The 22,759-nt window shown below is 35.7% G+C and overlaps 1 protein-coding gene across 3 annotated transcripts in view; it reads left to right on the forward strand.

Moving 5' to 3' along the window:
- CHD1 (chromodomain helicase DNA binding protein 1) overlaps nt 1-21,735 on the forward strand; it is a 58,713-nt gene extending 36,978 nt beyond the window's left edge. The window contains exons 19-37 of one of the 3 annotated variants that reach the window (XM_041398123.1): nt 1,060-1,209; nt 1,796-1,944; nt 2,184-2,280; nt 2,372-2,467; nt 3,407-3,583; nt 3,745-3,905; nt 5,258-5,299; nt 6,011-6,141; nt 6,517-6,655; nt 7,229-7,379; nt 8,360-8,482; nt 11,493-11,627; nt 13,833-14,096; nt 14,505-14,645; nt 17,028-17,206; nt 19,050-19,146; nt 19,353-19,410; nt 20,336-20,546; nt 20,745-21,735. In XM_041398123.1, coding sequence (XP_041254057.1) covers nt 1,060-1,209; nt 1,796-1,944; nt 2,184-2,280; nt 2,372-2,467; nt 3,407-3,583; nt 3,745-3,905; nt 5,258-5,299; nt 6,011-6,141; nt 6,517-6,655; nt 7,229-7,379; nt 8,360-8,482; nt 11,493-11,627; nt 13,833-14,096; nt 14,505-14,645; nt 17,028-17,206; nt 19,050-19,146; nt 19,353-19,410; nt 20,336-20,546; nt 20,745-21,108 — 2,865 coding nt within the window. In that variant the 3' untranslated portion in view covers nt 21,109-21,735. The remainder of the gene's footprint in view (nt 1-1,059; nt 1,210-1,795; nt 1,945-2,183; nt 2,281-2,371; nt 2,468-3,406; nt 3,584-3,744; nt 3,906-5,257; nt 5,300-6,010; nt 6,142-6,516; nt 6,656-7,228; nt 7,380-8,359; nt 8,483-11,492; nt 11,628-13,832; nt 14,097-14,504; nt 14,646-17,027; nt 17,207-19,049; nt 19,147-19,352; nt 19,411-20,335; nt 20,547-20,744) is intronic. The other 2 variants (XM_041398124.1, XM_041398125.1) reach the window with 2 other exon arrangements.
- The last annotated feature ends 1,024 nt before the right edge of the window (nt 21,736-22,759 follow it).

A 22,759-nucleotide genomic window follows, 5' to 3' on the forward strand; every position in this document is an offset into this window, starting at 1 on the left:
GGGAGTGGAGGTTGGTTGGTCATTGATTTTGGTTTAGTTTAATTTGTATTTGAAGATAGCATTTGTTAGTTGCTGCTGAGCTTGTTTCTGCTTTGTGGAGGGAGAAGTACCAAACTCCATGTTAAAATACAAAAGCTAACTCTCAAATTTCTTTCATAGACATTGTTGGCATTTTCTGAAATCCTGGCAGTTACACTGTACATTTTTTGAGATAAAGAAGAATTTATCCATTTCTAAAATTGAGGCAAAGTCTGCATTGGTGCAGCAAGAAGAAGAATGCTCTCAGTTTTATTTTTTGTTTCCTAAAATTTTATAATATTTTGGGGTGGATTTTTTGGAGTTTTTGTGTTACTGAGCTACAGGCTACCTGGAAATCTTTAACTCTTTCTTTATTGTAATGGTTACTGTTCCCTGTAACTGTACTACTGAAAATTTGGTTTGGTTGGGGTTTTTTAACCTGCTTTACTTGAGCTTGGATTTCATATGTTGTTTTTCTATGCCTCAATATCCTTCCACAGTCTTTCATAGTTATGAAAGACTCATTCAATAAGTTTATATTGCCTACAGGGTTTTTTCTCCTTGCTGCTTACCATTTTCATATTGCTCATGAATATGCTGAGCAGCATTGAACTTAGGAGAAGATTTTTGCTTTTGCCTCTTAATCGGTTATGTCTTAGGCTCAAGTGCTTTCCCTACTCTGACATGACTGTTTAGTCTTCCAGGGCTTGGGGCAGGGAGGGTGGGAAAGAGTTTTTGTAACATTGAAGGCTTTGACAGTAAGATTTGGTATTTTTGTGGCCAGTCTGGTTTTGTTGGGATGTCTTGCTCAGTGATGGTCATCTAGGACACTGCTTCCTTTAAACTGACTTGAGAAGTCAGTAGCTTTATGAAAGTAATTGGTAATCAGCATTTGCTCTATATTTCAAGAAGTTTTAAGCATAGAGCAGTTATGGATTTGGTAGCACCACATACTGCATAAAGTAAATTGTAAAGTATGTTGGTTCCTTTAGGAATATACAAGTATTGTATATAAAACTGTTTCCTACTTTATGATTTCAGGACTTCTGCTTTTTACTGTCTACCAGAGCTGGAGGATTAGGTATCAACTTGGCATCTGCTGATACGGTGGTTATATTTGATTCTGACTGGAATCCACAGAATGATCTGCAAGCACAGGCTAGAGCACATAGAATTGGACAGAAGAAACAGGTAAACACACTCAGTTTAAGCTGCAGACCTGAAAGACAGTTCTGTACATCAGCTGTCCACCCTCTGTCTGCACCATTCAGTCCTCATGTATTTTTTGAGAATAACTAACTTTCTGCATATCTCCAGAAATGTTAGTAATGCTAATTTCTTTTTTCCTAAGTCTCCATACAGGAAGAAATAATATGGCAGCTGTGGTATTTGGGTGGGAGAGGGAGAAGAGTTGTCAATTTGTCTTACATTCATTGGTATGAATGTCATTCTACAAAATAACTTCTACATCAGGCATATCCCCAATGCTTAAATATTCTAGTTCTCAAGAGGATTCTTTCCTTCTTACAGATGACATACAGCGACAATTAGAAATATGACATTATTGCCTCTGGCAATGCATGTGCCAAGTCACTGAAGTTTATAAAGAAAGGTCTAAGACAATTTATTAGGGCTTTATAAAACATTTCTGTAAAGACTGTAGTAATGTTATTAAATTAGTATTTCATATTTGAAACCCATGAAAAAAATTCAGAAGTTATGTAATGAAGACTGAGATTTCTGCTTTTGAATTTTTTTATTTTTTAAATACACATAGGTTAATATTTATCGACTAGTCACAAAAGGATCAGTAGAAGAAGATATTCTTGAACGAGCTAAGAAAAAGATGGTATTAGATCATTTAGTAATTCAGAGAATGGACACTACAGGGAAAACTGTGTTGCATACAGGCTCTACTCCTTCAAGGTACCTTTGTGTTTGTTCCTATACTAACTTACCCTTAAGAATATTGCATTTGTAAATGAAAGGCCAAACAGAAGGCGCAAAGTCTTTGTAGATTTTTATTTGCATAATAAATACATATCTCAAATATACAAAGACTTTATATTTAATAGTAAGAAGAAAGCTTAATTGACTCATGATTATAGAGAACTTTTCCAAGTTTGTAAGTTAAAACGTTTTTCCTGAAACATTATTTATTTCAGCTCAACACCTTTTAATAAGGAGGAGTTGTCGGCAATTTTGAAGTTTGGTGCTGAGGAACTTTTTAAAGAACCTGAAGGGGAAGAACAGGAGCCTCAAGTAAGTAGTGCTTCTGGACTAGGTAGATAAAACAGCTGAAAATATGTATGAATTATTTAATTGTAAAGATAAACTTTTTTTTTATCATCAGGAAATGGATATAGATGAAATATTGAAGAGGGCTGAAACTCGGGAAAATGAGCCAGGTCCATTAACTGTAGGAGATGAATTGCTTTCGCAGTTCAAGGTATGGCTCTGTTCCCTCCTTCCTGCCATAATTATATTTCCTTTTTGAAACAGTGGTATTTCTCTTCTATGTATCTATCTCTTAATTCTTCAGAAATAGATGCCTCAGTAAGTCAACTCTGTATCACTTCCTGGTAAAATGGTTTTCTGCCTATACCTCATACCTTACCATCATTATAAACTATTAGAAATATATTATGTATTTTGATAATAAAATGAGATGTGTTTATGAATGTCTTAATGACTAGAATTTTAATTTTGTGTTTTATTTACTGTCTTTGTTATTAAGCAGCTTATAGTATCAATAAATGCAATGTGTTCTTTGTGTTTCTTTGCTGATCATTTCTCCAAGTTGCTTTTAGCCGCAAAATAAACTTGGAATGCCAGGTATTTTTCAAGTGTTATCAGTTAAAAATATTGTGTGTGGGGAAAAAAAAAAGTGCAGAGCATGATATGTTTGTTTAGTTCAGGAGATGATTAAATAGCTCTCCTGCTAATCACTCATTCCCAACATATTTTGATATCTGCATTGTATTAATGTTTGGTTAATTTTATATTATTATAGTTTCACATTAAATCAGGCATTTAAATGTTGTTAGCCCAATTTGAAGGAAGTTAAACCACAATCACAGAGGTATGAGGGGTGTGATTCTCCTTGTATCCTTCTTAGCCCATGCTGAAAGGAGTCTGTCTTTCCTAAATGAATAAAAATACTTTCATTAGACACTGTTTCATGAAACATTTTGAATTTATAAATTCAATATATATCTTATAAAACAATAGCATATATATAAACAGATAAAATATGTAAATATTATATGTATAAATGCATAAAATGTGGGATCTGTAACCAGTTTTTCCTTAAATAGAAGTTAATTCGTTTTTTTTTAATTGTGTCATGTATTGATTTGATTAAAATGTATATGTTTTGATGTACAAGGTGGCCAACTTCTCCAATATGGATGAAGATGATATTGAGTTGGAACCAGAAAGAAATTCAAGAAATTGGGAAGAAATCATTCCGGAGGTCCAGAGGCGAAGAATAGAAGAGGAGGAAAGACAAAAAGAACTTGAAGAAATATACATGCTTCCAAGAATGAGAAACTGTGCAAAACAGGTGTCTCTTGGTTTTGACTGAATTGTAGTTCTGTGTTGCTTTTGGTGTAGTTTGTTGCTTTTGGGATTTTTTTTTCCTTTTCTGAACACATTTTTTTGACAGAGCAGGTAAAACTTACTTATATTTGTTACTTACATAGCTTGCTTGCTCTGGAATTCCAGATTAGCTTCAATGGCAGCGAAGGGAGACGCAGTAGAAGTAGAAGATACTCTGGATCTGATAGTGACTCCATCTCAGAAAGAAAAAGGCCAAAAAAACGTGGAAGACCACGAACTATTCCTCGAGAAAATATTAAAGGATTTAGTGATGCAGAGATAAGGCGGTAAGATATGGGAGGACATGCATATTTAAAGGAACAAGAAATTACTATTTTTTTAATTAATAATAATATTATTAATCTGGAAACTACAGCTGGTAATGTTTTTCCTGAAGTTGTTTGAAATCTTTTTATTCTAGACATTTATTGTTTCTACCTTGTGGTGCTGACATAGTGAACTGCTATAGCAAGAATTTGAACCCATTTTAATGAGATATAAAATTATGTTTGAAAAATATACAAAATTGGTTTAATTTTTTTAGTTCCTACAGCCTATGAAGGCAGTAATTTCACTGAATAATTACTGACAGTGATTTTACAAGGGGAGAACTTTCCATTAAAAATAAACAAGCAAAATGATCTGGTTTCCACCAATTTATCGAAAATCTGCAGTGCTCAAAGACTGTGTTACATCTCTTTGGTGACAAATGAAACAATTTGATTGAATTTTGTTTTCTTTTTAAACTTCTATAATTGAATTGTTACATCCTGCTTTTTTAAAACGAAGAAAATATAAAATCCTATTTGAAACTTGTGTTATCATTGGTCCCTTCCGTATATGCTAAATATTTGCTGAAGTATTGTTTTGGTAGGAGGAAGAGGAGGAATTCTTTTGGTTATCATTTCTGGTTTTGTGAAATGCTGCTTTGCTTCTGAAATTGAAGTATGCATGTTTCCCTAAATTGCTGTAAAGTCTTCAGAGTATTTTTTTAGAGGAATAACTTCAAAGATCCTTTTTGGCTTTTTATCTCATCTAGCAGCGAGGCAAATTGGTACTTTTTTAAGGCTATCCTTGTGCTTGAACAAGCAATTTTGTTGTTGCGGAAGTTTTCTTCTTTTTTTTTTTTTTTTTCAATTAAAAAAAAAAAATTCTATTTAATTTCTGTTCTCCTCCAAGTATCTCCAGTTTCTTTCCATTGCTTAGATATTTGAACAGAGAGTATCTTTTATGTAGTTTTCCTAAATCTTCCAGTTACCTGTTGGAGGTTGGTCTTTTTAGTAACCGTTTAACTAACGTATAACATGATGTCTGAAATCTTCATTTACTGTAAATCCACATTCAGTTTTCATTTTTAGATACATACAGCTGCGGAGTCTTCAGTCTTGTGAAATTAATAAACTGATTTCTCAAATAAATTATATCTTCTATTGTTTTATTTATATCGGTTCTTAAACCCATAAAACTGATTTTATTTGAGTTATCCGAGTGTATGAAGCTGCTCTGCCTTCTCTATGCTTTTTTCCCCCGTTGTCCATGTAGCATTAGACTGAGATTTACAATTGTATCAGTGCAACTTTAAAACAAATGTTATTTGTTAAGCATATATTTAAATGGTAAAATTATTTTCTGTTATTAGGTTTATCAAGAGTTACAAGAAATTTGGTGGCCCTCTCGAGAGGTAAAGTTGTTTGATTATTGTTTGTGTGGCAGCTTGGAATATTGGTTTTTTTTAATAGAAGTTAGAATGTACCATGAAACTTTAGTCAGTAGGGGAAGTTGAATATACTGTGACTTTAGTGTAGTATCTTGCGTTTCTTCATGTATGATGTGCGTGCAGACAGCCACACAATAGACTGTCATTTGGAGGAACACTTCCTTTATATTTATCTGCTGACTTGTTTACTCTTCATTGGTGATAATCATTCACCTGTCATGTTTGATAAGCCTGTTGAAAGCCCATCAGTTTATCCACTCTGTCAAAATTAGGTTTGCATTTTACATATTGTCAATTGTCATTTTTAAGCTTCCTTCATTATTCCTATTTTAAGAAAAACTTCCTATCCGTAAAAATACTAATCCTTAGAAATATTTATTGTTCATATGATTATATGATATATATGTGTATGTGTGATTTAAGGATTCATTTTGTTTTCTAAAGAAATGTACAATAATTTAACAGTAGGGTTAGGGTTCTTTACAATTCTCGTTTTATTGTCCTCATACCAGTCATTAAGGTTTTTTTTTTTTTGTTCGAAATTGTACACCAAATAGAAACCACAGCTGACTGCTAACTTAAATAATCATTTATTTTGTTTTGAAGTCTGAAGGAATCATTCACAACTGCCAAGTTTTTCAGAGTTACAAAAATGATTTTTTTTTTTTATTACAGGTTAGATGCTGTAGCTAGAGATGCTGAGCTAGTTGATAAATCAGAGACAGATCTCAGACGTTTGGGAGAGCTTGTACATAATGGATGCATTAAAGCCTTAAAGGACAACTCATCTGGACAAGAAAGAGCAGGTACAGTATTCAGGGGGCTTGAGGGGACAGTGAAAAATTAATTACTCTTGCACTCTGATTATAACAAAACAGTTTTGTTGGGAAATATGAACAAAACTGTTAGGGTGCATACTGGATAATTTTAAAACACCCAGAGTTATAGAAAGGTGATTTTTTCCCCCTTCTGTATGTGACTTACCACTGAAAAATGAAATCGATTTTTGATTTGCTGTGAAATTTAGATGTACTCCTGTTACGTAGGGACTTTTCAATTCTGAAGCATTTAATTCAAGCATTTGGTCAAGAAAAGGTGATGTGATATAATTGTTTTCTTTACATTTTTCTGATGTTATTTGTAAAGGTAGCTATTTTAATAGTGTTGTCATTTATTTTAAGGAGGTAGACTTGGGAAGGTTAAAGGCCCAACATTCCGAATTTCAGGAGTGCAAGTAAATGCAAAGTTAGTCATCTCTCATGAAGAGGAGTTGGCACCATTGCACAAATCCATTCCTTCAGATCCAGAAGAAAGAAAAAGGTACTGATTTTTGCATATTTTTAAGAGAGTAGTAATGCAGAAAACTTCTCAGAAGCCAGTAATACCTTTAACTTGTCAATTGTATTCACTATGAACTGTGATTTCAATTACTAATAATAATTAGGACTAGAATTCAGGCTTGCTGAGGAGCTAAATGTGTCATCTCTGCTTGAGAAGGGTATCAAAGTGCAGCAGTAGTTGTTCCTACCCTCTAAACTTGCCACCTTGTGTACTGCAGTTCCTAAACTATCCACTTAGAACACTTGGATGATAATTTTTGCTTTTATTCGTGGCTAGCCAATTCTGTCACACAGCTCATGGCTTCAGACAGGTATCTGTTCTTCATATTTTAGTCTTAATCTGCTTTAAAACACATTACAGTGCTGATTTCAATTACTGTTTTATAGAAATGCTAAGAAAATATTATAAATACTTGGATTAATTTCTTAAATTTACCAGCATCTCAGCAAACAAAATAAATCTAGCTGCATTACCTTTAGTATGTTCTCTTCCCCCTCGCCAAATTTCAGATGTAAAAGTCATATGTTTTTCTTTCTAATATACTTCTTCTAGATACGTCATCCCATGCCACACTAAGGCTGCTCATTTTGATATAGATTGGGGTAAAGAAGATGACTCCAATTTGTTGATAGGCATCTATGAATATGGTTATGGCAGCTGGGAAATGATAAAAATGGATCCTGATCTCAGTTTGACACAGAAGGTATGTCATCTACAATAGTTTATCAAGGATTGTTTGCTAAGTAGTGTTACTGCTAAGTAGTGTTACTGAAAGAACTTACTTATGGTGAATGAAATTGCAGAAACATTATATGTCAGTTGTACTTCACACATAATACATATCCTTCTCGTGGTATAGTAGTAGATTTTGGGGTCTTGAGTATTTACTTTGAAGCATGCATTCTTGCCGTCAGCTGTGTTTTCATAGTCTCACGTGCTTGGTCCTGTGTCATTTGATTTTTTTCAGTTGTTTCCTTCTTTACGTCAGACGTTCTGCTTTGTTTCTCCATCCCTGTTTAATCCCCAGGTTCTTCAGTTGAAACTGTCTTCCACTGCAAACATTGAGAGTAGCTGTACTAGAATTAGTACAATAACTTGTTAGCAATAGTGAGCAGCAGATACTGAGGAAAAGCCTGGGGTGAAGTAAACTTTGTGACAGTGCCAACAACCTATAGCTTTGGGATTTGAGAAGCCAGGTTTCTGTCCAAATTTGCTTAGTAATGATTCCTATTCCTGCCTTCCATTAATTTGTCTGGCTTTTGAAACCATGTATTTGTATTCTTGGCAACTACATTTAGAAGATGAATGAGTCAGAGCCAGGAGTTCTGTGACTGATTGGTACAAGTGCCCATAATTTCTTACATGAAATATCAGAGTGGAGACAGAAATCTGAGGCTGGTGTCTTGAGCTGGTTTAAACGCTGAGGCAATTTCCAAGACTCTGCTTTCCAAGCATTGCTGCAGTCTAAGCGTTGATTGCTTGCATTGGTTTCATTGGAGAGAAATTAAAACTTCTATGAAATTCTCCTTTGCTTTAAACATTCTGATGTATTTACTAGGTATAGTTGGAGTGGATTGTTTACTGTGTCCTTTTGCACAGCCTTTTCTGTTCTGTGTTCTCCAGGCTAACATCTGAAGTTGATAATCTGTACTCACAGCTGTGATGCTACCATTTTCTCCTCAGATTTTGCCTGATGATCCAGATAAGAAACCCCAGGCAAAGCAGTTACAGACCCGTGCAGACTACCTCATTAAATTACTGAATAAAGACCTTGCGAGGAAGGAAGCACAAAGGCTTGCTGGAGCAGTAAGTAAAATGTAGCATTCATTAATAAGGTAAAACAGTATGCTTATTGGCATGTTGCTGCTCCTCCTGGCTAGCTGATGACTGACAGGAAATATGACAAACAGTTATTTTTTAAAAACAATACAAAAACGTACATTTGAAATAAAAAGGGCTAATTAATCAATAATAAAAATCAAACCTAATAAAGCATTTGGTATTTTTGGTTTTGGGGTTAAAAAACGCATATTTCTTCAAAATGGAAAACCTGTGTAGTAATTAAGCTTTTTATAAATTTAATCGAATTAATAATCTTTACTTCTGTAAAAATACACTGTTTAAAAACTTTAAAAAGGTATTTTGCATCCTCAAATCATATCAACCACTCTTCAAATTGGCAAACCAAATATTGTCATTAAAAATTAATTGTTACAAAATTTATATTCCATTTAAATTGAAAACTTTTAAGTTCATCCTTTAATATTATCACTGATTATGGCCTTTTGCAGGGCCCTTTGCAAGGAAGGCAATACCAAGAACTTAAAGGATAATTCTGTAATTTAATTTTTAAAACTTATCAATCTTGTAAAAAAATATAAACCAAATCAAAATTTATGCTTTTGCCAATTTACAGTAATATAAAAATTAAATGGAACATTGGGGTAAGGTCTGAATAGGAATTGGACAGGGAAACTTGAGCAGCACTTCTTACAGTTAAAAATTAAAACACTTAAATTATTAATACCTATGAAAATTTGTTAACAAGATAAATTGTTCTTTTAGTTCTCTCTTTACTTATTGTTTATTACAGTCACTAAAATTTGCAAATCTATAATTTAAAAAGGTTTCTGCAAGGATTAAAAAAATCTAAATTATCTAAAAAGTCTTTATAAAAATTAAATGCTAATTAAATCTGAATTTTACAGGAAATGTAAAACGATTGATGGCTGCTCAAGTGATTAAGGGCTAGGTGAGGGTATGGATTGGGGCACCGCCACCCTGGGGTGGGGAAAACAAGACAGCGATTAGCAGATCAGGTTTCCAATTCTCCCTCTTCCCCACAGGGGCCCCCTGAAGGGAGGAGTGGCCCCTCAAGGACAGAGGCCTCTGAGGGGCAGCTGGGTTAGAGTCTCACCCCCCAGAGGTGGAACTGGAAGAAGACTAGACATTGCTTCAGTCTCACCCCTCCCCCTCAGTCTCCCCTTCAGTCTCACCCCTCAAGAGGAACTCACCTACACCCCATATGTGGGATGTGGCTCTTGCGGGAAGGATGAGGCTGGCGGTAAGATCAGGGCCCGAAAAGAAGGCAGTGACCAGACAGCGTGGCCTAAGACAGTGTGGCCATTTGCCGTCTTAGACAAAGAGGGGGATGGGGGGCGACATGGCTCGCTGCAGCTCCATTGTAAGGTCTGAACAGCGGCTGGCTGGGTGCCCGGAGCAGTGCGGCCACCCAGCTCCAAGGGAGGAGGGGGAGGGGTTTTGGAACGTCTGAGGGACAAAGGGAACAGGGGGAATTTGGACGAGCTGCTGCCCTATGAAAACTTTTTGCCCCGCTGTCCTTTGCACTCTTTCAAATGCAAAAGGACAAGAACAGGACCCTCTGGCGAGGGGGAGAGGGAAACGTGCCAGAGATAAAGATCCCCACAGGCCTGGCCACCAGCCCTTGGGGAAAGTTCCGCCCGCTGGGGATAGGAAAAAAAAAAACCCGCTTTGGCTCAGCTCACCCTCTGGCGCGGGCTCTGGCTGATATTTTATGGGAGACGAGAGATGGTGGAGATCTGCCAAGCCAGCCTCTTCTGCCGGGCGAGTGATGCTGTTGGACCGCCACGGCAGTTCCACTTCTTGCCAGGGTTGCGCTGAGAATAATATTCTGATCATTGGCAGACTGGGGACTTTCTCCACTCGGCACTTCCAGGGACTTGGGTGTTCCTGCTTCAAAGCCTGTTCCCAAGGCTGTGGGCGCGGCCACTGTGGGCCCCTGGTGTATTTGTCCCAGTGCAAGCACTTTGCCTTGCTGCAGGAGCCCAGCAGCTTTATTTCTGCTGTCTGCACAGAGCTCTGATCTGATTCCTGGACTCAGACCTTCTAACGAGCTTTCTTCCTCCGCCTCTGGGTCAGCGGGAAAGGTGGGAAAGTCCGAGAGCCTTAAAATTCACCGCTGAGCTCATCTTAGAGTCATAAATGGAGCTCATAAATGATCTTTATCTCGCCCCACGATGGGAGCGCCAACTGCCGCTCCTCCTCCCGGCTAGCTGATGACAGGAGCCAAGGGGCAGCAGATTCCCCCTTGAACCCTGTTGAATCCCAGGTGCCAGTGACAGCGCAGTGTAAAACACAGAGCAGTATACAGGTCCCGGGGTAACTTTATTTGATGGTGAAACTTCCCCTCTTCTGCCTCCCGGGACCAGGAACAGGGGGCAGACAGGAGCTTGTATGTGGGGGCAGGTCTCAGGGTAGGGTACAATCTTGAACAAATCAGGAGAATTGGGAGTAAAAAGCCAGGCGGGGAATACAATGTATAAACCAATAGAAATCCCAGAAGATGAGAACAGTTTCAGTAAACTAACAGAGTTTGGAGAAATAGAAGCTAGCATCTAACAACAGTAAAAGTGACAAAAGTTCTGGGAAAAGGCCGGAACAAAATGGAAAACAGCATAAGGAAACTACCAAATTACAAATTAAACAATAAACCTACTAATAAAAAACACCTCACAACAGCATGTCACTTGATCCTTTTAATTTTTTAGTTCTGCACTTTTTATTTGTGTTGTATTACTCTGCTCCTAATTGTAGAACACAAGACAAACTCAGGATATTAATTGCAAGTTTCTTATTGTACTATTCTCTTTATTATTAGTGTGTATTCTCTACTGTTGCACTAAGCTCTGTCTCCAGTCCTAAGTAAAGTGGTGGTCATTAGTGGCTATAAATAAAATAAATGGAATCCTCTCTTTAAAGTAAAACCAAATCTTATTTTGCAAATATAGTGCAAGGATGCTTGTTGACATGGTTAAAGAGATCAATTTGCATTCAGGGCAACTCAAAGAGGAGGAAAACAAGAACTAAGAAGAATAAGGTGCTAAAGGCTGCAAAATTAAAAGAAGAAATAAAAAGTGATTCTTCACAACCCTCAGAAAAATCTGATGAAGATGATGATGAGAATAACAAGGTCAGTATCTTTCACACAGTAAAGATGCTCACCATACATTCAGTTCTTCCTGTTACTGTCAATTTGTATTTCATCTTCTGCTCAGTTTAATAAAATTAAAATACCTGAATGTCATCCTTTTCCTGTGGCCACTACAACTGATGTTGCCTAAGTATAAGCACATGGAAGACTGTATCTATTTCAGTTTAATGATAAACTAATAAGGAATTATGAGTTTTCCAAATAGTTACTAAAATATTATAGTCTAATTACTAGTGACATTGCTCAGTTTCAACATTTTTTTAAAGCATTAGCCCTGTATTTGCTAGAATTGCAAATCACATTTGTAAAACTACTGGATTTTGCTCATGTGTTACTACTACTAGTAATGATTCTTAAGATAAAGGCTTTTTTATTGAGGCTGAGAAAAATGTCATCAAGCTCAGTTAGAATACGTAGCATAAAGAATTGTATTTCAAGACTTGCATATGAATGCTCATGTATACATCATGGGTCTAATTTTTCAGAAAGACTAACCTTGTTGGTTTTTTTTACTTCTGATTATTAATCTTGGTATTATGCTTTTGTTGTGTCTTTTTATTTTTGTTGCTTATCACAGAGCAAAATAACTAGACATAAAAATTTGGATAAAATTTAGGGTCATGTCACAGCTAATTTGAAAGCAGTTGAAATAAGTCATTGCAATTTTATAGTCAATAAAATACTCTCTACTTGTTTTAAAGCAAACAAGCCATTGTGTCAGCTTCTTCTGAAATTACTTACGGAAATACATCGTTTAAGTTAGCATTAGAAAGGCCATGATAAATCTGTGAAAAAATAGTAATTTTTAATCACTCTTATAGTATATGTATTTAAACTGCACTATAAAGAATAAAATGTGAAGCCAGCAATAAAAAAAAAAATCAATGTAGACTGCCTTGTTTATAGCTACGATAATCTGCCAGGAACGTAAGACTAAGACCTGTAAATGTTGCCACAGTTCCCAGTACGTTAATGGGGACAACTGGACCCTAAAACTAAGCAAATTAATTGTTCAGACTACTTTAAAAATGAGTCTTAGTCTTCATCTCCACTCAAAAGAGAAGACACTGCCATCAGTTGATGGAGTTAATGATGTTTTGGGAAGCAGTTTTAGGACTGCCTAGAATGCTGTCCTCTCTGTTAACAACAGGTACGTATCACTTCAGTACTTTTGGACACTGAATAAGAATTGCATTTCTGAAAACTGGACTGTATACTACAAACTTCCTAAACTACTGGCTTTAGCTACTTCAATTCCATACTGTGTGCAGCATTTAAAACTTACCTATTTTACTGCTAGAATTAACAAGAAAGTTTTTAAATCATTGGATTTTTGCTAGAAAGTTTCCATGACACCTAACACTAAAACCTAGCCCTGGTTGAGCTCATAACTCATACTTCTTCTAAGTAACTTTTCAGTTCAAGTACTAGACAGTATTTCTGTTTTTTATGCAACAGATAAGCAGTTTCTGTATGTGCCTTTCTGGTATGTTAAAATAAATTCAAATATGATAATGATTCTTCCATCTGTGTTATAATAATTATTTATTTATAATGTTTTTCTGTGTCTGAAAGGATATTACTTTCGATCTCAAACCTTCTTAGTGAATATTATAATAGAGCAGTGAGTAATACTTTATTCACCTCCAAACAGTTAAATGGGCACATAACAGAGAGTCTGTAATTAAAGATTGTTTTAAAGCCTAATAAAATGAACAGTTCTGGAAAAGAGAACGTTGAGGTTCTGTTACCTTCTTCTGTGAGTGTTTAATATGGGACTGGGACAAAGCTAATAAGATCAGAGGTCTTCTAACGTCTCCCATCACTTGACTGTCTTGACGAATCAGGTCCGTTTTGCAAGACCATAGTTCCTTTTATATTTCAGTTCTTCAGTCTAAACGCCTTTAAAGGACCAAATTCAAACTTTATTCCAAGTTAACTGGGTGCAATTTCTCATGTCCACTGCCTCCGCCAATCAGTACTTTCTTTGTCACATCAAGGAAGTGAGTGCATGACTCTCATATTTCTTTACCAACTGCATTCAGTTCTAGTTAAGAGGTGACTTGATAAATCTATGTCCAGAAATAAAAAATTCACAGATAAAAAGTGTTTTAATCTGATAGCTGCAAAAGTTGTATAGATAGGAACCCAGTTTGATGTGACGTATATGTTTGCGTATTGCAGGATGAGATTGTTTCAGTGAAACATCTGCATAAAAAATTTAAAGCAGAAAAAGAAAATGAAGAAAAGCCTGAGCCAGATACTGGTATAAAGAAGGAAGCTGAAGAAAAAAGAGAGACAAAGGAAAAGGAAAATAAGAGGGATTTCAAAAGGGAGAAAAAAGAAAAAGAGGATAAGAAAGAATTAAAAGAAAAGGATATTAAAGAAAAGAGAGAAAACAAAGTAAAAGAATCCACACAGAAAGAAAAAGAAGTAAAGGAAGAGAAGGTAACTAGGTTTACTTATCTTACATAGTGCTAGAGAGGGCCACCAGGTTTATGTGAATAATTTTGAGATGAAAAAGTGTTGTGGATCTGATTAGTTGTCATTTCATTAAAGTATTTTATGTTATTTGAAGCTTTATTTTTACTACCTGAAATCACTAGGACAGGCATTAGAAATGGGGAAGTACATCTTCAGTGGTATAGCTCTTAATTAGACTGAATGTTTGCAAAAAATATTTTTTTTTCATTTTCCTTTGCCATTTCACAGAGAAAGTAAAATGTACTGTCATTGAATGTCAGCATAGATTTTATTCTTATATATTGAAGAGAATGCAGTAGTTACGGGATTGTCATATTATAATTACAGAACCAAAAAAAAATGTACTTAATTATTTGTGTATCTTGTTCTTAGGTAAATGAAATCAAATCCGAAAATAAGGAAAAACCTAAAAAAATTCCATTGCTGGATACTCCAGTTCATATTACTGCATCTAGTGAACCAGTTCCTATATCAGAAGAATCTGAAGAGCTAGATCAGAAGACTTTTAGTGTGGTAAGTCACCTTTTAATAAATTAGTGTGTATACTTAATAGTCTAAATGAGGACAGTTGGTGATATTCTTGATACTGTTACTTGGCACAGTAACACAAGTGATCTTTTGCTACGTCTCAGATCAATGAATGCTATTGACAGTGTACTAAAGTGATTTTTGACTCTGTTCTAGCAGTTTTATTTTGGCTTTTTGCTGTATATATGCAAGATAATAGAAAAATTTACCCAACAGTTTATAGGATTAATAGGTTGAGAATATAAACTCCGAAGATTTATCCTCAAGAATCACTTGCATATTCTGCTTCTTAAGAGCAGATGTGAATGAATGTAATTGGAATTGATGGCGTCCTTGGCTTCATCATATAATATATGCTTTTCTTCTTTGTAAGATAGCAAGAAAAACTAGGATTCAGCACTTCTCTTCTGAAGTATTGCAAACTTTAGTTAGTAAACACAGGAAGAAACAATGCTTAAGTGCTTACAATATCTTGCTGAGGTAATGTCTCTGACATCAAAAGAATTCTGTTTAATCACTACTGCTTACAAGAACAGAATTAACATTTGAGAAAAATGTATATGCACAATTTATGTGAAGTTTTATAGGGCTGAGGCCCATGAAAAAGTGTCAGTGAGTTACTTTGAACAGCTGTGGTTGTTTCGTCATTCAGATTTCAACAGCTGTGTTTTTGCCAGCCAGGTCTGTTGGGTGTATTGTGGGTGCTGGCTGTGAGAACGCCAGTAGGATTCTTATGAGTATGGCACTTACTGTCCATGGGTTTATTCTTAACTCACCTGTGATTTTCAGCATGGGCCTTGAGTGATTCAAGTGGATATGTCAGTGTGGCTAATGACAGAAAATAATTTTATTTCCATGTGCAGTTATATGTTTCTGATCACTTCTCTATTTAAGAATTGCGCTCTATAAGCTGTCTTTTTGAAAACTACTTTAATCTGTGGCGAGTTTAATATGTGAACCGGATGCTTAATTACTTAGTAGCATGAGATGGCAACGGAATAGCTTCCCCAGTTTTTCTGAGTTGTCCCTAGATGCTTACCTGGTAATGGTGATATTCCATTTCATTCCATTCCAGGTATTTGTTTGGTTTTTCTAGGTTTGGTAGCATGTAGCGGGGAAGAATGGGGAAAGGAGGTGGTTGGTGTTTATCATTATGCCATGGTCAGATGCAGTCTAATTAAACATACTTAAAGGCAGTGTCAAAGGGAAATGTTGTTCAGGTTCAAGTGGCAGTAACCTTGATGACAAGGAGGATATTCCAGTCAAGGGTACTATGCTGTTGGAGTTTGATGTATGATTAAACCATGCCAGCTGTTTTAATTTTAAAACATTGGATTCAAAATACGAAAATTCAAGAATGCACAACCTTTATCTGTGGCTAGTCTAGGCATTCTCTGTGGCCACATCTCACGTGCTGTCTTCAGTTCTGGGCCCCTCAGTTCAAAAAGGACATTTTGGTGCTGAAGCAAGTCCAGAGAAGGGAATGGAGCTGGGGAAGGGTCTGGAGCACAAGTCTTATGAGAAGTGGCTGAGGGAGGTGGGGTTTTTGAGCCCAAAGGAGAATCAGGGGAGACTTTACCACACCTTACAGCTGCCTGATAGCATGTTGTAGCCAGGTGGAGATCAGGTCTTTTCCCAGGGAACCAGTGACAGGACAAGGAGAAATGGCCCCAAATTGTTTTAGGGAAGGTTTATGTTGGATGTAAGGAAAGATTTCTTCAGTGAAAGAGTTGTTAAGCAGAGAACAGTCTGCTCAGAGAGGAAATAGAGTCATTATACCTGGAAGTGTTCAAAAGAACAGCTGATGTGGGACTTGATATAGTTCAGTTGGGATGGTGGTGGTGGTGTTCAGTCAAAAGGTGGGTTTCATGATCTTGGAGGTTGTTTCCAACCTTTATGGTGCTGTATGCAAACTAGCTTTCTTCCAGGTAGCATAACTTCTGCTAATATCTGCAAAGAAGTGAGGTTTAAAAAATGCTCAGAGAAGCAATTTTGATCCTCTGTTGAATGCCAAGTGTAAACAACAAACCCTCTGTTGTAGGGTTTTGAACAGGAAAAAAAAGTGGCCTCACAGCTATCCAGCTCTGCTGGTGCTTGAGATATACACATTAGCACCTTGCATAGCTTGATATATGTATTTTATACAATCTGATGCTTTCATAGAGAAGTGAATTTCCAATTGGATTGATAATCTTCGAAAGGGAACATGTAAAATATTTTTAAGACCTCTGAGGAAGTCTTGTGTTTCATTTGACTTCTAACAATACTGTCTTCACCTGTGGTTATATATCACAGTAAAAGGTGATAAAACTTCAGGAAAAAAAAAATCTCTTCTGAGTCTATACATTCCTTTTTTCCATTTTACAGTGCAAAGAAAGAATGAGACCTGTCAAGGCAGCATTGAAACAGCTTGATCGACCAGAGAAGGGCCTTTCTGAAAGAGAACAGCTGGAACATACTAGACAGTGTCTTATCAAAATTGGGGATCATATTACTGAATGTCTAAAGGAGTACACAAATCCTGAACAAATTAAACAGTGGAGAAAGTAAGTTATTTTCTTGGGTTTTACTTGAAAAAGGGAAATCTACAATTGGTTCCATTGAGAAGAGTAGGTTTTAGTTATTTCTCCTGTTTATTTTTCTCCCTTTCCTGTATCTTTCTGCTGTTTTAAATAGGAGTCTGTTAAAAGGTGATTATACATTGTTCTGACCTGTAGTGGATTGACTTTAAGCATTGATGCAGAGCCCAAATTTGTCCAGAGGGTGGAGACATCTCTCTGCTTAGCACTGACAGTACATGCTGGGGACTTGTCACTGTTGCTGTGTTTAGTCAAAACCATTCTTACCTTTAAAGATCTGGTTTTTCAACTTCAGGTCATTTTGGTTTTTCATAATTCTGATTGAATTATGCGTTGAAAATACACAGTTCTAAAATTGTGTTGAATGTGTGATTCCAAGTTGTAGAGTTCTTCCTTTTTTTTTAAATGTACTCTAAAATGAAATTGCGTATTATGTATTAACTATTACTTGATAACAAGTATTTATCATAATGTACTCAGATGAACTTCAAAAGTGAGGGAAGAGTTTGCATCTATATCAGGTGGCAGTATAAAAACAACTAAGAAAAAAATACTGGTGTTGTATTTCATTGATAAGTTCTTAATGCAATTTGACTTACTTTTGTCGGAATGTTCAGTTAATGTCTTTATGCTTGAAAATACATCCTGAGATTATATATATCAAATTCTTAAGTGTTGCATTTTCTGGAAGAATTCTGTTAGTGTAATATGCTTCTGCTGATTTTACTTCCTTTACTTGAAAATAGTAAGGTGGTCTGAGATACAAAAACAAGATCCATGTCTTAGGTTTTGGTAAATTTTTAATTATTTTAAGTGGAAACTTGTAATAGACCTGTTCTTCGTAATAATGCTATGATATTATGAGTAGATAAATAAAATTATTTCAGCTACATTTGATAAGAAGTAGTGTAGTTTATATTAAGTTAGAATGGTCTCATTAGACACACTTGGTTTTGCCTACTTAGTCCAACTTCTGGACAGAAATTATGTTTAAATAATCACAGTGAAGGAGCATACTGTTGCTTTGTGAACCTCCACGATTTTTTGAACGCTGTTATTCTGTAGACTTTTCTAAGACTGCATATTTCTATTACTAAAAAAATTAGTATCTGTTAAAAAACTTCACCTGTGATCATGGAAGAAAAATTTTTCTTCAGAGTTTTGGCATCTTGACAGCAAAAAACTTAATTTTCTCTTCTTTGGTTCCTTCAAGCACAGATTTGGCACAGATTTATTACCCTGTGACTTCCATCCTCTTTCACAGCTCTTACTTGGTTTCAAAAGCCTTGACCAGACTTTCAAAGTCTGTGGAAAATTTCTCTTGCTGATGGTTTAATACAGTGAGGTTTGTTGTGTCAAGTATCTTATGCTGTAAGAAAGTTCACATTTTAAAGCATTTTTACTTCCTTTAGGTACTTAAATTTTTTAATTTACAGACTGGTAAATACTCAGAATTAAAACAAATTTTTAGAAGATATATATATATAAACTGATAGCTATGCTTCTAATAAGCATTTCACAAAAATTTAACAATTCTTATTAGTACTATTGTCCATGCACTTCACGCTCTGAAGTACTTAAAATAAATATTAATAAGTGAAAAATTGTTAAAGGAATCAATCTTTCAAATATTTCATTTGCAACTGCATAAAATTTCTTGTGCAGTTTGGCAATACTGTGTAAGTTATATAGTATTTCAGGTTTATTGAAGTGACATTCAAATAATTTCAGTCAAATCCATGTTCTGCTACATAATATAGGGAAAATAAATTTAAAGAAGAATTACAACTTCTCTTTTCTTCTTCCTCAGAAATTTGTGGATTTTTGTCTCTAAGTTTACAGAATTTGATGCCAGAAAGCTGCACAAACTGTATAAACATGCAATCAAAAAACGTCAAGAGTCTCAGGTAATATTTTCACATTGTTTTGAAATACAAAAATATATATTTTAATTATTATACCTTTTATTAGATATAGAGGATTATAAAGAACATGGAAATACACTTCAAGTTAGTGATTTGTATTTGCAATATAGTAGTCTCTTTTGATAGGGTATTTTTCTAATGTATTTAAATGAACTTTGGGATTTACCAGTGTACTTGTCTTTTTTTAGCAGCACAATGATCAGAATATTAGTGGTCATGTGAATGCACCTGTAATTAGAAATCCAGGTAAGAAACTTTAAAGTATATTCTTGCATTAAATACCTTAAGTATTCATGTTTATTTCATTTCACACATCTTCTGGGTCTGTTTTCCACACGGTTAATACCACATTTATAGACTAATTCTAAAAGCTTCACTAATTTGCTGGTGAAATCCAGCAGAGTGAAGCTGGTACTTACCAGGTTATTTGAGCGTCCTTTAAAAAAACCAATTTTTGTGTTAAATTTTGGAGTGGGCAAGAGGTCTACTTAAAACCTGTAAACTTCTCGGAAAGCCTGAGACTGCAGCTGTCGCAGTATCACTATGGTGAAAGAAAGCAGTGTGTTAGTCAGTCACAGTCTGACAGGACCTGTCGTTAATCACAGGGGCTGTCTTTTATTGTTATCAGTAACACTGATTTTTTCTTCCCCACATGTTCCCACAGCTGCCTTTTTGTATGTAGTGCTTTATTTAATCTTGTGTTACTGAACTTCCAAGTATATTGTCATGGACTTAAAATCAACAATCATGAATTTTAGGTATACCACTGAAATATTTTTGCTAACAAAGTGTTTCTTTAAAACTTGTTACTCATACTAATTGTATCCCTTCTTAAAGAGAAAGTTGCTGCCATTCTATCTAAAATTGCTCTACTGAATGTACCTTCTACTCACTGCCCATTTGGACACTCAGCTTCATAGACTGGATGGAGAGGTTGAGAAGTTCACTTTCCATGTCCTATGCATCTACATTCTAGCTTGCTTTCCTCTTAAATCTAAGATTTTCTTCTGTTCACTGGCATCAGTGCATTTGATTTTCAGCTGTTTAGATCTTGTTTCTTAAATTATGTCCATTTCATACTGGTTTACAGCTGACAGGTAGAAGTGCTGTTTGAATTAGGTGAAGTAAAAATGTTATGATATTTCCTTTTAACCTCTGCTTTATTACACAGATGTGGAAAGACTGAAGGAGAATACAAACCATGATGACAGTAGCAGGGACAGCTATTCCTCTGATAGACATCCGTCACAATACCACGATCATCATAAGGACAGGCATCAGGGAGATGCTTACAAGAAAAATGACTCCAGGAAAAGGCCCTATTCAGCCTTCAGCAATGGAAAAGATCACAGAGACTGGGATCACTACAAACAAGACAGCAGGTGAGCAATTTTGAAATCTGGTCAGACTTCCCTTTGTGTTTCTGTAGTCATGCTTGTAAGAAGCACCAAACAATCTTTTCTGAGTAACACAAAATTACAACAATTATCTTTCTCTAATGCAATTCTGTCAATTTTACATAATTATGGCTCTTGATGTGTTACCAGTAACGCTAATACAAATAAGTTCTTATTTTTTAGATACTACAGTGATAGTAAACATAGGAAGTTAGATGACTACAGGAGCAGAGACCACAGGTCAAGCCTGGAAGGGAGTCTAAAAGACGGCCGGGTTCATTTGGATCACCGTTCGCATTCAGACCACAGAATACATTCAGATCACCGTTCCTCTTCTGAGTATAGCCATCATAAATCTCCCAGAGATTACAGGTACCACTCAGACTGGCAAATGGACCACAGAGCTTCAGGTAGTGGCCCAAGGTCACCACTAGATCAGAGGTCTCCTTATGGTTCAAGATCTCCCCTCGGTCACAGATCTCCATTTGAACATTCATCGGATCACAAAAGTACACCTGAACATACATGGAGTAGCCGGAAAACATAACAAAGACTGATATTTTCTGGACCTTCTTTTAGCCATATACAGTAAATTAACACAGTAATTGCCTTACATGACTTGAAAGATACAGACGGGATATTCTATCAGTAGCAGTATTGTTACTTCTTTCCAGGATGCAAGGTCTATTATCCCAACAGAAGAAAAATATTTTTGTATTTAAAGTTTATGCTGCACTGTGCTGCAAATGCTGTGGCACTTTTTTTTAAGAAATGGAAGATGTTTACTTTTACAGGGACCTCAACACTGCCCATTTCAGACTGGATCTTAGTATAACACTCTTCATGTCAAAGTGGTTTGAGGCTGATAATGTTTTAAGTTATGTTTGTAAATGAACTTTTAAACACTGACCTGTGCTCATATTTCAGGAGGGAATGGGGAGAATATTTTTTTTTCTTAGTAAAGAACTCTCAAGGACTTTGTTCACTTTCCAAAGCTACTTGTTTACACTGTACACTGCGACCACCTTGCCGCTTTTCATCACAAGCTTGAATATTTAAATTCTGTACCTATAACTGTAAAATAGTCAGAATTTCTCCTGTTTGTGATCAGTTACAATTCCTTTTTACAAAACAAACAAAAAAAAAAAAATAAAAAAAGCGAAACACAAACTAATGGCTGTAAATGGTTGTAAATTTATTAAATTTTTCCCCCCTCAGGCTTTTTTTGACTGTTCCTTTCCCCACCAACTCAGGACTTCTTGTCACAGTTATGAAACAAAATCAGTGTACATACATGTTTCAATAAAAGATTTTGATGGAGTCACTATTCAGAATGTAAAAATGGGGAAAGGGAATTTTATTGCATTTAGTGCTCTCTTTTTTGATACTTTAGATATGTGTTTTGGTTTGTGGTTTTGTGGGAGTTTTTTGGTTTCATTTTGTTTGGTTTTGTTGGTTTTGGTTTTTTTGTTGTTGGGTTGGTGGGGTTTTTTTTTTGTTTGGGGTCTGGGGTTTTTTTTGGGGGGGAGGGGTTCTTTTTTCTGTATTAAGCTGTCAGTGTTGTGATTGTTTGTAATGAAATGGTAAGAAATATCTAGCTAAACTATGCTCTGGAAAGCTTTTCAGGTGCATTGGTTTTAAAGGAGGTTTGTCAAATACCTGAACAGTTCAGTATCCAAATCAATCAAAATTAATTGTAAATTCATATGCTCCCTCTTCATAATGGGCAATAATGTCAAATGTGCTATGCAGGTAGTTAATATTTTAGAAGATTTGAATTATGACTTTATTGACAGAATTGTTACAATGCACACTGATTGTTCGTAGATAACTTCTATCTGACAAATTAAATTTAAAAGGGCACGTGGGTCTTCTAGTTTTCTGCTGTGTTTTTCTGTACTGTGTTACTTTTCCCCAGGTTTACCATAGAAACATTAAAAGTACTGAATTTTATTCCTGGTGATAAGTAGACAAGGTACCTAACCTGTCATCGGGTGGCAGGAGCTGCATCTCCTGCTGCAGTTTTTCTCTGTTCCTGCAATATGGAGTATTTTTTCCAATTAAGCAGGTTTATATGGAAGCATTTCCATAGAACCATGATCTGTCCACAGAATATGTCTAAGGATCTTACTATAGGCACAGTTGCTGCACATTAAGTAGTTGCTGCTCATTTAGTGTAGGCTGGGACTTGGTTAATT

This window comes from Onychostruthus taczanowskii, unplaced genomic scaffold (genome assembly GCF_017590055.1).
Source record: "Onychostruthus taczanowskii isolate IOZ18803 unplaced genomic scaffold, ASM1759005v1 scaffold140, whole genome shotgun sequence".
In the NCBI taxonomy this organism is placed as follows: domain Eukaryota; kingdom Metazoa; phylum Chordata; class Aves; order Passeriformes; family Passeridae; genus Onychostruthus; species Onychostruthus taczanowskii.